This window comes from Amyelois transitella, chromosome 18, assembly GCF_032362555.1.
Source record: "Amyelois transitella isolate CPQ chromosome 18, ilAmyTran1.1, whole genome shotgun sequence".
Taxonomy (NCBI): domain Eukaryota; kingdom Metazoa; phylum Arthropoda; class Insecta; order Lepidoptera; family Pyralidae; genus Amyelois; species Amyelois transitella.
Window position 1 is genome coordinate 7,889,959 of NC_083521.1, and position 14,540 is coordinate 7,904,498.

Below are 14,540 nucleotides of genomic sequence, written 5' to 3' on the forward strand. Positions count from 1 at the left end.
GTGTCTATATGAATGAATGATTAAAATCAAATATGTTTATTATAATGTGTCAATAATCATATGAAAATTTTTAAAGAAAATTGAGAAACAAGGCGGCTTAAAAGCCCGGATGGTATTACATTGTTATGTCATCAACCATCAATAATAATAAAGTCACACAATAGGTACAGGTTTATGGTATGTATAGACCATTATCCATCACAACCTCCATAACGTAATATAATCACTTAAAGGACTTACTGGCTAAACTAGTAAGGTGGGGCTGTAAATGCAGCTCATGCAACATGGCCGCATACGGCAATGTCAAGGTGAGTGCTAGAGACGCGTCGTCTGCGCTGAAGAAGTGGTAGGACCAGGCGGCGGCGCGCATGCGTCTGGCTGCGCACGCGCCGCGGCCGCCCGCCGCGCCGCCCTCCAGCAGCACTTCCGCTTGTTGCGCGGTTGGGTTCGCGCATGCCACAGTGCCTGGAACAAACAATCAATCCACACTATTCATGAAGGGAAAAGATTTGTATTTTTCTATGTTTGTACCGGATAAACACAAAAACTACTGAACTGACGATTTCAAAAATTCTCAACATTAGAAAACTACTTTGAAAGTACTATAGGCATATAGATTATTTAAATATATATGATTTCAGACAGATTTATCAATATTTACAAAGTAATTGCCAGCGAATTCTTACGCACAATGGCCCGTTTTTTCGCTCCCGTTGGAATTTCTGGCAATAATAAAAATCACGCCCTTTTTGTAATTTTGTTTCTTGTGTTTGTTTGTCGATGAGCTAGCAACCTGTCACTATTTAAATCTCAATTCTATCATTAAGCCAACAGCTGAATGTAGCCTTTCAGTTTTTCAAGACTGTTGGCTCTATCTACCCCGCAAGGGATATAAACGTGACTATTTGTATGCATGTTTCTCGATGTTTACATAAATTAGTAAATAATTAAATAATCTTACACAGCGGCGCTATGTTGATGAGCCCCCCGCTGGTCTCGATGGCGGGCTGGCTCTTCTTGTTGCAGGCCGGGGTGGACAAGTTGATGAGTTGCGGAGGCAGCTTCAGGTAGTTCATCAGCGAGGACACCAGACCTTGGCCGGCGCTCGGGCCCGACTGCAAGTTGAACAAGTTCAGTGAGTGTAGTAATAGAGTTAGTGATTAATCATCTAATGTATATTTAGATGTAACAACATCGATATGGCTGAGGAAAATAGGGTGCTCGGATCTGACTGTAAACTGAATAATACATTCAGAAAATAAATATAACCGATTTATCAATGTAAATCTGGAAAAAAAAAATACAGAATAAAAATTATAGACTACCAAATAGCAAACTATTTTTTTCTTTTGTTTGCTAACTTGATCTTACCGTTACCTCTCTCGTGTGCCTGGTTGCAACCTTGACCGCAATGTTTTTAAGCCCAGGGCCCGGGGTCCGCCTTACGACTTATCTTTCACTACTTTCTTTACAATCTTCAGCGTTCTAAATTTTAAGTTCTCATTAACTTGACCATCACTATTTTAGGGTCGGAAAGTTAGTCATAAACCCGACTTTCTCATTCCTAGACCGTCGCATTGTCAGACTCCGGGTTTCTTCCAGAGATAATGCACATACATACATATAATCACGCCTTTATACCTAACGGGGTAGACAGAATCAACATTCTTCTAAACTCTGAAAGGGTCAGTTCAGCTCACGTCTTACATAACATGTTGAAATCAGAAGACAAGTAGAAGAGGTAGAATAAGTACATACCTGATGCTGCGCCGTGAGTTTCTCCACGGCCAGGGTGAGGCCGCCAGCCTCCACGAAGGCGGCCTGCGCCTCGGGCTTGTCCAGCAGGCGCACGATCAGCTGCTGCATGGCTTGCGATAGGTTCACCACTTCCTCTCGCCCTGGTGAAGAAAAGGTTTGTATATTAACAGGTAAAGGAAATGATGTTTCATTTTTAATCAATTTTTTGTTTTGTAACCCTGCGTCCCACCTTTATAACATTAAAATAATCGACGGATATGTCTATAAATCAGCTTTCAAAAAACGCGTATCAGATTGCGTCAATCTGCATAAAAGGACTGATGGCGGGCAATCACGACGAAAGCTGTCTCTGCCACATTGTGACCATGACAAAATAGAACAGAAAAAGAATAGGAACACTCCATCTCTTTTTTATTAATGTCGTAAAAGGCGATGATAAGGTGATGGTCTAGCAACCTATCAATATTTGAATCTCAATTCTATCATTAAGGCCAACAAATGAACATGGCCTATCAGTCTTTTCAAGACTGTTAGCTGTTGTCTAATCCGCAAGGGATATAGGCGTGATTATATGTTATGTATGACTAAATAAATGTCTACAGCATACTAACTGAGGAACTCCATGAGACTTGGCACCATGAGGGCCGGATTGGACGCCACATTGGCCATGTGCGCCACCAACAAGAACACCTCCTCCTTCAAAGACGAGTATTCCGCTGTTGGTTCGTTACCCATGCCTGAAACGATAAGCGGATTAGTATAAAACAATAATAACTAAAGATTTTTGAGACTGAGAATTAACTTAAATTTAAGAATTTTTTTTTTTACAATATTTGACACTTCATTTCTGTGAGTAAATTAAACATTACTTTCTACGCCATCTTGAGTATTTTATAAACGGCGCAGACTTCATAAAAAGTGATAAAAGTTGGGGAATAAATAATTACCTGAATTTATAATAAGGCTATTCATTCCATCGCACAAAGACAACGTTCTGTAGAATTTCATCATAATCAGGGGATGCTGTAAGACTGCGAACAAAATGAAAAACGTATTATAAATCTGAATAATGGAAATGATACGCAAAAGAGAAAGACATATGGTCTTTCTCTCTCGTGATCCAAAGGTCCAAAGTTAGAGGGTATTCCGAGACAGGATTATATCTATAAATGATACCCGTGCGATGTCAGAGCGGGTCTCTAGTATACTTGCAAAAGAAAATATTCGTTATTTTTCACGCTTCGGCTAATCCTTTAATGGTATAAAAAATGACAGAAATATGGCAACACACAGACAAATAACTACCAAAAATAATACCTGTATCGGCCACACACGGCGGCCGGGCCGCCAGCTGTTTCCTCTCGTCTTCCACATTCGTAGTGTCCGATGATTGGCTGTTCTGCGCTTTGCTCTCGTCGGTTTGCGACTGAGACTGTGACTGCGATGACTCCCCGCTCGTCGACACGTTCGGACTTGACATCGACTGTAAAACAAGATTAAAACAAATTAATTAAATGATTTTATGGCTGTAACACCAACCAAAATGAGAATTCGACCATGTTTTCAAAGAAATCCTAAACAATAACTAAAATATCACTTCATGTGGAAAGTCGGAATTACATACATACATATGGTCACGTCTATATCCCTTGCAGGGTAGACAGAGCCAACAGTCTTGAAAAGACTTAGTGTCCACGGCAATAAAGTCGGAATTTTAAGTTATTATACAACTACATATACATAATTACAACTTTCATATGTCACACCTGCGCAAAAGTCTTAAGTTTTGTATAGCGCGAATATTGTCGATGCGAATCATAAGAGTGCTACTATTGTTAATTTCTTTCGGAAGATTTTATATCCGATAATTTAAACAATTTTCTGAAAGATTTTCAAGAACTGCCGCCATGGATAACCTCCCACCATCTAGCTAGAGATGACGTCACACTCACGGCATGCTGCTGGTTGTGGAGGGGCACGGCCAGCAGCCGGTAGCAGTAGTGCAGCAGCTGAGACAGCACGGATCTCCGCAGGGGAGCTCGCCTCCCACCGGCTCCTCCCGCAAGCACGTCAGCCAACAGTCCGGACAGTCGGGCGTCGGAACCGCTTTCAGAGCAACGGGCGCTGCTCTCTCGGACCCATAATGCTGATTGGTGGGCTGTTAAAAAATAAAAACAAATTAAAGAATTAAACTCAAATATTTATTAATTAACTGTGCAGGCTTAATATCACTCCTAAGTAAAGGTAAGCAGTTAGATAACCGCATATACAGTAAATTCGCCTTGTCGTTGCGTTTCCCTGGAAGTGGATTGGAAACGACGTCAGTACAGTACTTGCTTGTCCGTTGTTAAATATTATGACTGTCATTTCACTACAAGAGCAGACGCTTTATCTTCTTCACCATAGTAATAGAATAGATTTATTTTCAAAATTGGATACAAAGTATCACTTATTGCCGTGACATTAATTCAACAATAACAGTTGATATAATTGATTTGTTTTTAGTTTCAGATTCACTTTAGTTATGTGTTAGCTATTAGTGAGCCGTATGCGCACTGACCGACAGTGTCGAGCAGCGCCAGCGCGTGGTGCGCGTGGCGGCCGTCCAGCACGTGCAGCAGCGGCTGGCTGAGCCGCAGCAGCGTGTGCTGCAGGTCCACGGCGCCGCCCGCGCCCGCGCGCCACACGCCGCACACCACGCGCAGCGCGGCCAGCGCGCCGCCCGGCCCGCGCGTGCACACCACGCGGGACAGCACCGACTGCAGCGCCAGCGCCGCGCCCGCGCCCGCGCCGATGCTGACGCCGCCCTGGAAATTTATACGTGTATGAGTACAATAATGAAGTGTCATTTTCAGCAGGGATTTGATGGAAATCTATGGCGCTTGAGCGAGCTTCAACTTACTTTGAACTCTTTACATTTTTCATTGTTTAAGAGGTTTAATTCTAACTCAAAATTCGCCTTTCACGACATCGTGTCGTATGTACTATATAGCAAAATATCACCTACTATAAGTTAGATTAACAAATACGCAACGCGAACAGCGAGTTCAACCAACTATCGAGGGGACGAGTTCTCGCGGCATATACATTGATTTATCTAACGCCTACATTTATATGCAGGAGCTCCAAATGTAACAACATGTAATTAAATTCAAGACATTCGAAATCACAAAAAAAAACATCTTTTATCATGACTCACGAGGTAAGGTTCGGAGCTGGCGACGCAGCCGTCTGTGTTGACGTTCATCGTGATGAACTTCACCATGGCCGGCACGAAGTGTTCGCACTCCAGTATCACGCGGCCCATCGTCTGGGAATTGCCTTCAGTCTGCAATAGAAATGTAATATTTAAAACACATATGCATTGATTGTATTAAATTATTTGATTCACTATAAATTTTAACAGCAAACAACACACTTTATCAAATCTTTATTCTCATATCATAATGACGTCGTTTAGACTGATAGTTAGGCAATTCGATCATTCCTCATCAGTTCATGGTCCGGGGAGAAAAAGGTTACCGCTGAATTCGTGATTTTGGTGGGTTCGAAGAAGTTATAATTTTAGTTTAGCGGGAAAAATAAAACAATAAAATATTAGTTAAGAGAAATTTACAAGAATTACCTGTAACGGTAGAGATGCGATCCACGCTAGGGCTAACATTGAGAGTACCCAGCATCTTAGTGATATGTTTTCTAACCTGTAAACAAAACAACAGAATAGAATTATGCATTTTTTTCCTCATCACAGACAACAAATCAAATTCTAGGAACCGACATTGGAAAGCTGTATAGAATAGACCTTAGGTAGTTACATAGGCTTCCTGGAATTTCCCACGCAAAGCCCCGCGCAAAAGCTAGTACATAATTTATATGATGACAATACAATACATGCCGTATGGTTCCCGGCACCAACAGGAAAAATGAATAAGACCATTCTATCTCTTTCCCATGGATGTCGTAAAAGGCAACAAAGGGATAGGCTAATAAACTTTGGTTTCTTCCTTTAGGCGATGGGCTTGCAAGCTGTCACTATTTGAATCTCAATTCTATCATCAAGCCAAACAGCTGAACGTGGCCTATTGGTCTTTCCTAGACTGAATTTACCCCGCAAGGGATATAGACTTAATTATACCCATACTAGCAAACATTGTTTTGCCATATAAATAATTTTTAAGTAGTTTCTAGAAAAAAAAAAGTTCACTAAGGGATATGAAAAATAGATATTAGCCGATTCTCAGACCTACTGAACATGCATGCAAAATTTGGTTAAAATCAGTAAAGCCGTTTCGGAGGAGTACGGAGACACATTGTGGCACGAGAATTTTATATATAAGACTAGCGGACCCGACAGACTTCGTTCTGTCAAAAAGATTTGTAATATGACAGTTTTTTGTTCCTATCTATTAGACCTACATTGCTTAGACAAAAGTGAACTATATACATTAGCAATAAAGCTTAAATTGACTACGTACGTATTAGTTAGAAAACGTTTGTATGGGAAATAGAAAAATGCTGTTTTGAGGATTTTCCCGGCAATTATTCGAATTTTTCTCACCTTTTAAACCTTCCCTAGACCTCCACGAATAATTCAAGACCAAGATAAGATAAATCCGTTCAGCCGTTCTCGAGTTTTAGCGAGACTAACGAACAGCAATTCATTTTTATATATATATATATAGAGATATGTACGTAATACGCACGTGCATAGAGACTGCAGCAGCGCGTTGACAGTGTCCGAGGCGAGCCGCAGGCGCGGCGTGTCGGAGGGCAGCGCCAGCGCGGCCTGCGTCCACGGGCCCGACGAGCCCCACGACGACCCGTTCAGCGTCAGCCACAGCGACACCACGTTCTCCATGAACGTGCAGTCCATCTGGAAACATGTTCATCGAAATATAATACACGTTTCAGAGAACGATAAGCTAATTGTATTGGTACAACTGAGGCTTTTACACAAGATAAATATAAGATAATGCCTGTGAAAACGTTACTTCTTCATCCATCCATCTATGACTGACCAGTTTATCTGCTAGAACATCATCCATCAAGCTTAAAAAGCCTAATTTATAGAATCAACGTCTTAGCGTCTTTCATTTCTCTTACATCTTCCCTGGAACAAATCTTTGTAGATCTACTTTGTAAGACGTCGATCAATTCAAGTGGATTTATAAAATCGGTTGTAAAATGATGAGCAAATTTAACACAACAAAAGTAAAACCTAGAAGGCCCTTATCCCTGATCAATAAAACGTCCAAAAATATACCTGATAATGAAACTCGAGCGCCAAATGGCGAAACACGTCATACAGCGTGTGCGTGAGCGGCGGATGCGGTCTGGAGGCGGGCGGTGACGTCACCGGCGACGAGGAGCCCCCGGCCGGCGGGGAGGGCGGGCCGCGGGGGGCGGCGCCGGCGGCGGGCGGCGGGGAGGGCGGCGGCGGCGGCGAGCGCACGGCGATGGCCAGTGCGCCGCCGGTGGCCAGTAACGCACGACGTGCTAGTGCCTCCCCCGCCCCACCGGCGCCCCCGGCTCCGCCCGCACCGCTTTCTAAACGAGCATCTGTGCAGCTTGATACCACGCTGCAAAAAAAATCAGATTTCTTTTATTTCATATACAAAATTAAAACATTAATTTGCCTTTGTATCATAATGGCATCGTTCAAACTCGTTATAAAATTTCAGTCTGTTTATTTTAAATTACTATATTTTCGGACAAAGCTTAAACCTAATTTACTATATCTCCCAAAAAAACTTTAATATACAATGTGTACCTAGTAGAATTGTCTACGGACGGCTTCATCTTGGTCTCCTTGACCGCGTCTAAAAAGTATTGGAGATATTTCTCATCTGATTCAGAGTCGTCAGACTCTGCGGTCAACTGATCTTCCATGTCCTTGATAATATCTGAAAGAAATATATGCCATTAGGAATAAAATAAAAATTATAACACGTCGAATTACTATAAAGAAAGGCCAGGTAAAAATATTATAAAACCGACAAAAGCTAGCTTTTATATCCAGATAGCGCGATCTGATACACGATTAAAATTCAAGTCTGTTTCTCTCATTTAGCGCTACTCTTAAGATAAGAACAAAACAATACCAGTTATTAATTATATAAATATAAATATTAATATACCAATTATACATTGAGTTTTGACGCCCAACAGTTAACGCGTGAATTGACATCCATGTCTTACTATTAAAACATTATTCAATGATAATAAACATATGGCAAGCCACTGCATAAATAAAAATTACTACTCCACACACGTCATTATGAATAAAGGGTCTTTCGACAATAAAGCTAATCATATAAGCATTTGACACTTATTCGATAAAGGTGCAATCACATTGCTCTATGTATCAGTGCAAACCGAACACAATTCGAAGCGAGCCTATTGGAAGATGCCTTACTTGTGAAACCCATGGGGTTTTTGGGCTTGTTGAACGCGATTGTCTTCGACAGCCCAAAACTATCGGCTAACACATCTGCAAAGACAACAAATAAGGCTTCATGTAGACTAATTTCGTTCGCGGCCAGGCACTTGTAGACTTTTTCTAATCAATCTTGATTGTAATAACGGTGTAGTTTTAATAAAACTACACCCTTCCTCTTCCAAAATATTGCTGCAAGAGGTTAGACAAGCGCCTTTTGATCATTATCCACTCTTTATCAAATACTGGCAACATTGTGTCTGTTTCGTGTGGAGTAAAAAAAGGGAATTTCTTTTATTATTTCCATTATTGAAGAAGCAGGTAAGGGTAATCTGTATGTTATCTTGCATTTTCAATTATATGCTGCCGCACGGACTTGAAAACTATTAATTTGTATCATCCTAGGGAAGGTCACTATTAAATTCTCAAGTCATAGACAAATGTGATGTTTACTGCTTATCTCTCGCGTTGCAATAAAAAAATTTACACAGTTTTGTAATGATTTAGAATAATGAATGGTGTACGCACCAATCTGACTGGCGCTTCATAAGATTTTTTCAGTTTGCATTCTCAAAGTGCTCATGTATAATGTATAATGAATGGCACTCGATAAAAAGAGATTTTCACATTGTTTTAAATTGCTTAAAACGAAGCTTGCGCTGCTTGCTTTTGTACTAATACTAAAAAAAATTAAGCAAGCAAAAGCATTATTTATACCTTAACCGACAATACAAATACATATAACCTTTTAAATACATACATATAATCTCGTCTTTAATTCTTGCAGGGTAGACAAAGCCAAAAGTCTCGAAAATACTGATAGGCCATGTACAGTTGTATGGCTTAATAATAGAATAATAGAATTAAGATTAAAATAGTAAGACTGCTAGCCTATCGCCTATAAGAGGATTCCTAGTTTATAAGCCTTAGCCAAATTAATCACCTTTTACAGTTGGAAAAATTAGCCTCTTACTTACTACAAGAGCCTATGTTAAGTATTCGGTTTGCATACGATTTACACTGATACTAAGAGTTCAGTGTCTAATGATAATTCAGTGGAAAATTTTTAATGTTTACAACTTTACCACGGCTTAAATAATAAATCCTTTAGTTAAATTAAACTCTAAATTGATGGTAAGACTTGAGGACCATCACTAGCAAAAGTTATTTGAAATGATATTCTTATTGATATCTTATTTCTTCTTAAAACTAACAGTTAACGATTTAGATAAACTTCACGATGCCGTCAGTCTTTGTGGCATAGACGTACGCTTAGGTAATACGCTATTGAGCTTAAAAGGTCGTAGTATTTTCAAACCTGTAGATCGTCAGTGAAAGTAAATCCTAGAGGTCTTCTAACTTCTACCAATACATACAATTATTGAATCAACAGAACAAAGAACTACCTGATTTAAGACTTAAAATAATTTATCTATTGTTATTTTCAATCCTTTCTTGTTACTTAGCTCCAAGTCTTCCGAAAATATAAATAAATAAGGCAGTATACTCACCGGCGACAGAAGCGCCCTTATGCCTCCGGAGCGCCTTGCCAGAACAGCTGTTGTCCAGAAGCCTGTAGGCTCCACTGCCCCAGGATTCCTCACTGCTGGACTCGCCCTCGCTACTGGCCGTGTTGACGCCACCAGTCTCGTATTCCATCAGGTCCTAAAATATTTCAATCTATCAGTATTGTACATGGTGGTGGTTACAGTTGGGTTTCAGACTCCATCCAAGAAGAACGTATATTAATTGCAAAGCGGTTAAAAGATAAATAAAGCTGACATACGGCTCAGCTATGAAAGCTAAAATCTTCGTTGACATATGCCATTTCGTGAGAATGTGGGGTCAGCACATTGTAACATACATACATTTTTCACTTTAGAATCAATAGGCTATTTTACACCATGTAAAAAAAAATATAAAAATGCACGTATCTTATAGATTTTGTAAAAAATAAAAGAAAAACATCGATCATTATTCATAAAAGTGCAATATGGATTTTATAATTCAATTTAAAAATCCTCTTTTTTAATCTGTTCTTCAAAAGTCGAAAACGCTATCCGCCATGTTGGGTACTGACGTGACGTCATACTTTTAGTAAACAAATATCGAATCGAAAACATATTGATGATGTCAGGCTCTGTTTATTTTGAAATTTTAAAATTTCTATCACGTTTTTGGCTTTTTACTCTTTAATAATTTAATAGAATCATGGAAGACGGTTTTGTGAAAGCAGACAATATAAATCTACCGAGGATTAATACGTTGATGGTTTCTCATTTTAATATCACTTGGCAGTGGAATCCACAATTTTTCTGGTGTTTTTATACTTGTATTCTTGCATTCAGGAACAAGACACCAACAATATGTATTGTAATTCATTATTACAAAAATCTTTTTACTTTAGTCTTACGTAGAGCCGTATTGTTTACTAAAAGTATGACGTCACGAGTCAAAACAGCATGGCGGATGGCGTTTTCGCGCGAAAATACAAAATCATAAATAATAAATCGTTTTTAGAGCACTTTTAGGCTTCAAAAAATTTTAATAAACATTCTATAGGTATAACACAGTCTCAGGATTGATTTAAAACAGTTTTCAAAAAAGAGTGTAATAGCCTATTTTATCTGTCCACAAACCACGAATTCAAATAGTACCCGGCACGAAAGTTGAACAAAACTCTATGGTATTGCCAGTACCACCTGCTAATCTATTCTCTATGTGAAGTTTTATTCATATTTCAAAGGTTACCTGGAAGTGATCGCTTTAATAATAAAGTCGCTTATTACTTCAATGTTTCTACATAGATGTGAAGTTGCTATTATGTATTGTGGTGCAATAAAGAGTTACTGTATTGTATGGTGTGGACGTTGTGTCGAAAATTGCTAATGAACAACCCGTAAAGCCGCATTTTCACAATACGTGTACCTTCGGACCGAGTGGACTCCTACGAGTGCTAGTATAGGAGTACACAGTGCGGATTGAATGTTTACTTACACGATACGAGTAGCCATCCGAGTGTACTCGTACTGTGAAAACGCGGCTCAAGTGCCTAATCCTAGGATCTAGTTATTTGCCGTGTGCTATAGGCTATATGTATATATACACGAGTACACGCCTGCCACCCTTTCAATCATGACTCTTTATCTCGTGTCTGCTGGAAGATTCTTTTGAAAAGAGCAGAACCTCTGTATTTCTGTTTACTGTGATCATCATTCTCAATATTTTCTATGTACATAAACATTCATACATATGATCACGTCTATATCCCTTGCGGGGTAGAGAGAGCCAACAGTCTTGAAAAGATCGAATGGCCACGTTCAGCTATTTGGCTTAATGATAGAATTGAGATTCAAATATATAATCATTAACTTGTCTTCTCTTTTACTAACAATACCTACTTGTTGTGTTTGTCTTTTTGTGTTTGTACATTTGTTAACCTTCCTTTCAGATTGTATACCGTCCAATTTCGTAACTTCGTGTCTCTTTAAACCATGACATTGGCAGAATCACCGAAAGTCCGGTGGAAGCCATAATATAGAAAAGAAAGAAAGAAAGAGATTCAAATAGTGACAGGTTGCTAGCCCATCGCCCAAAAAATAATCCCAAGTTTGTAAGCCTATCCCTTAGTCGCCTTTTACGACATACATGGGAAATGAGATGGTGTGGTCCACTTCATCGGTCCTACTCTGTTTTGTATTGGTGTCGGGAACCACATGGCACTGACTACATAGATAGATAAAACTCTTTATTGCACCATAAGAGTAAAACATACAACACGAGTAAATAAATAAACAAGTATATGAACCTGCAGCAGCGTGGTGAGCGCGTGGCGCGGCCAGGCGGGCAGCGTGACGGCCAGCCGCGCCAGCCGCAGCACGCCCGCCGGCTCCAGCAGCGACGCGCCGCCGCACAGCGCGCACAGCCGCCCCACCACCTGCTCAGACATGTACTTGATAATATACTAATGCGTTGGTACCAACTTATGAACATTTCATTTGGACTATACAATTGGTAAATACATACATACATAAAATCAAAATTGGTAAATACATGTACTTTTATAATATTTGAATGCGGTACAAACTTATGAAAACATATTCGGAATAATATAGGCCTACAGGAATGCTAATAGTGATATAAACTGGCTACCTAGACACTGCTGTACTGTGTTCCAAAAAATTAAACACGCAATAATCTATACTAATATTATAAAGCTGAAGAGTTTGTTTTGTTTGTTTGTTTGAACGCGCTAATCTTAGTAACTACTGAACCGATTTGAATAATTCTTTCACTGTTAGATAGTCTATTTATCGAGGAAGGCTATAGGCTACATTTTATCCTGGATTTCCTACGGGAAACGTCAACAATGCAGGTGAAAGTTAAATGAGTCTGCCATCTGCGAGCTTTCCACGCGAACGCTGCGCAAACCAACAAAGATATAGTAAAATAATGTACTAAAGATGTGAAGTACTCATTTTTTGCCACAAAAAAGTCCGCGAGAGCATATATCTATCTCTTAAGGTATACTCACAATAACCACTTTTATGTTCATTTTTTAAGATTATTTTTTCATTATAAACATAAGTTATTTTGAAACCAATTTTCTTTAATTCGGTATTAATCCTTATCCAAATAAATATATTTATTACTTTCGGCTTTTCATGTAGACTAAAATTGCCATTTACAGTATATAAATCAGACGAATAGGTTTTGAGATATAGTCGTTATAAGCAATTTGCAGCGAAACATTTAATACGGCGAACCAGCGTTCTTTCTAATACGCGTGACCGCCTGCAAAAATTGCAATTTGCAAAAATAAATATGATTCCCAAAATAACTATTCCACGCGGACGAAGTCGCGGGCACAGCTAGTAAGTAATATGTATTAAGGACTGTCGGTTACAAAATTTTGCATTGCAAAATTATTTATACCAGGGCAGAGCACATATAATTGTACCGCATTTATAGCAAATAAAGTATTTGTATTTATATTTTATTTAAAAATTGGCAAACACTATACGAAAAAATAAACGCAACCATGGCGCGTGAGCGCCGTCTAGCGTAAAAAGGGGAAAACTAATAGGACATAAGCCTTTATTCAGACAAAATTTAAATTTTTTAATGATTTAATTTCTACTACATCCACTGCCTGTATGCCAATTATTGACATAGGCCTCCTCCAACATATACATATATTTCTCCCTGTCACATGCTTCTCTCGTCCATGTGCCACCATTGATAGCTTAAGTGCTAAATTCTGGTAAAATAACGTCGAAATTTAATGATTGCGACACCGTACCACAGAACTCACCGCAGGGGAATGACAAGGGGTACGTGAGGAGGCTTCATTTGAAACGTTCGCACTGCAAGCTTTCAGTCTTACTGTTAATCTATACTATGCTATGTTTATCCTAGCACAGAGCATCTTACACCTGGCTGCAGTCTCAGTTGTGTCGTCCCTTCTTCAGAGCCCGAGTCTGACTGAACACAATCTATCAGGCTTTGAATTGACATTGTATAATCTCACCTTAGCACAGAGCAGCATCACGTCGGTATCTGTAGAGCTGTCGGCAGTCAGCATGTGTTGTACTAACGCCGAAGCCAGCGCCGCCCCCAGCGCGGGGGGGATGACGCGGGGGGCGCGGGGGGCACGCGGACATGTCTCGCCGGGGGACTTGACGCCGCTGGTGGTGGAGCCACGCTTGCCGAACATCGCCATGCGAGCTTTTACGCGCTGCGAATAGAAACATAGGGTTATGAAATGTAGTTCTAAATTCAAAACTTATCCTGACTTCGCCCACTGTGCACCGACTACGGGACGAGTGATTCTAATTTCAAATTTTAAAACTGGCACCAAGGGAGCACCGCGATCAATTACTAATTGGCTTAATTAAAAAAAATTTAAAGAAAAAAGTCATTCTGTTTTTTTTTTATATGTGTTTGTCCTTCAGTCATATTTCCATGGCTGGCATAATGCGAAATATTAAATAGGTAGCACATTCGTTTCTAATAATTCATAGTTTAAATCAATATGAAACAATTATTGTAATTAGTTACGGTTATAGCTTTATTGCAGAAGACTTCTTGCGGCTAAGAGGATTAAACATTAACCTCACCTGTTGTTCATTGAGCTGCTTGCCGCGCACCTCCTGCACCTGATGCAGCAGCTTCTTGTGGTATTTCCTGTGATGGTGCAGTTTACACTCAGCGCGGGGGCTGTCACTTCCGCTTCCGGCCCGCCCGCCGGTCACCCAGTCCCATCTGTAAACATATCTTTATATATATATATAGTTCGATCAAGTCGGTCTTGTCGCACCCTGAGCTCCTCTCCAGATAGGATGAA

The 14,540-nt window shown here is 39.8% G+C and overlaps 1 protein-coding gene across 1 annotated transcript in view; it reads right to left on the minus strand.

The window, feature by feature from the left end:
• LOC106137418 (baculoviral IAP repeat-containing protein 6) overlaps positions 1-14,540 on the minus strand; it is a 53,642-nt gene that overhangs the window by 21,208 nt on the left and 17,894 nt on the right. Inside the window, exons 18-35 of the mRNA XM_060949323.1 lie at positions 14,314-14,458; positions 13,725-13,931; positions 12,003-12,131; positions 9,706-9,859; positions 8,174-8,248; positions 7,529-7,661; positions 7,022-7,337; positions 6,462-6,631; positions 5,384-5,459; positions 4,958-5,086; positions 4,319-4,565; positions 3,711-3,916; positions 3,076-3,241; positions 2,706-2,789; positions 2,370-2,495; positions 1,759-1,898; positions 962-1,115; positions 241-465 (exon numbers count right to left, since the gene is read on the minus strand). Of these exons, the coding sequence (XP_060805306.1) occupies positions 241-465; positions 962-1,115; positions 1,759-1,898; positions 2,370-2,495; positions 2,706-2,789; positions 3,076-3,241; positions 3,711-3,916; positions 4,319-4,565; positions 4,958-5,086; positions 5,384-5,459; positions 6,462-6,631; positions 7,022-7,337; positions 7,529-7,661; positions 8,174-8,248; positions 9,706-9,859; positions 12,003-12,131; positions 13,725-13,931; positions 14,314-14,458 (2,882 nt within the window). The remainder of the gene's footprint in view (positions 1-240; positions 466-961; positions 1,116-1,758; positions 1,899-2,369; positions 2,496-2,705; positions 2,790-3,075; positions 3,242-3,710; positions 3,917-4,318; positions 4,566-4,957; positions 5,087-5,383; positions 5,460-6,461; positions 6,632-7,021; positions 7,338-7,528; positions 7,662-8,173; positions 8,249-9,705; positions 9,860-12,002; positions 12,132-13,724; positions 13,932-14,313; positions 14,459-14,540) is intronic.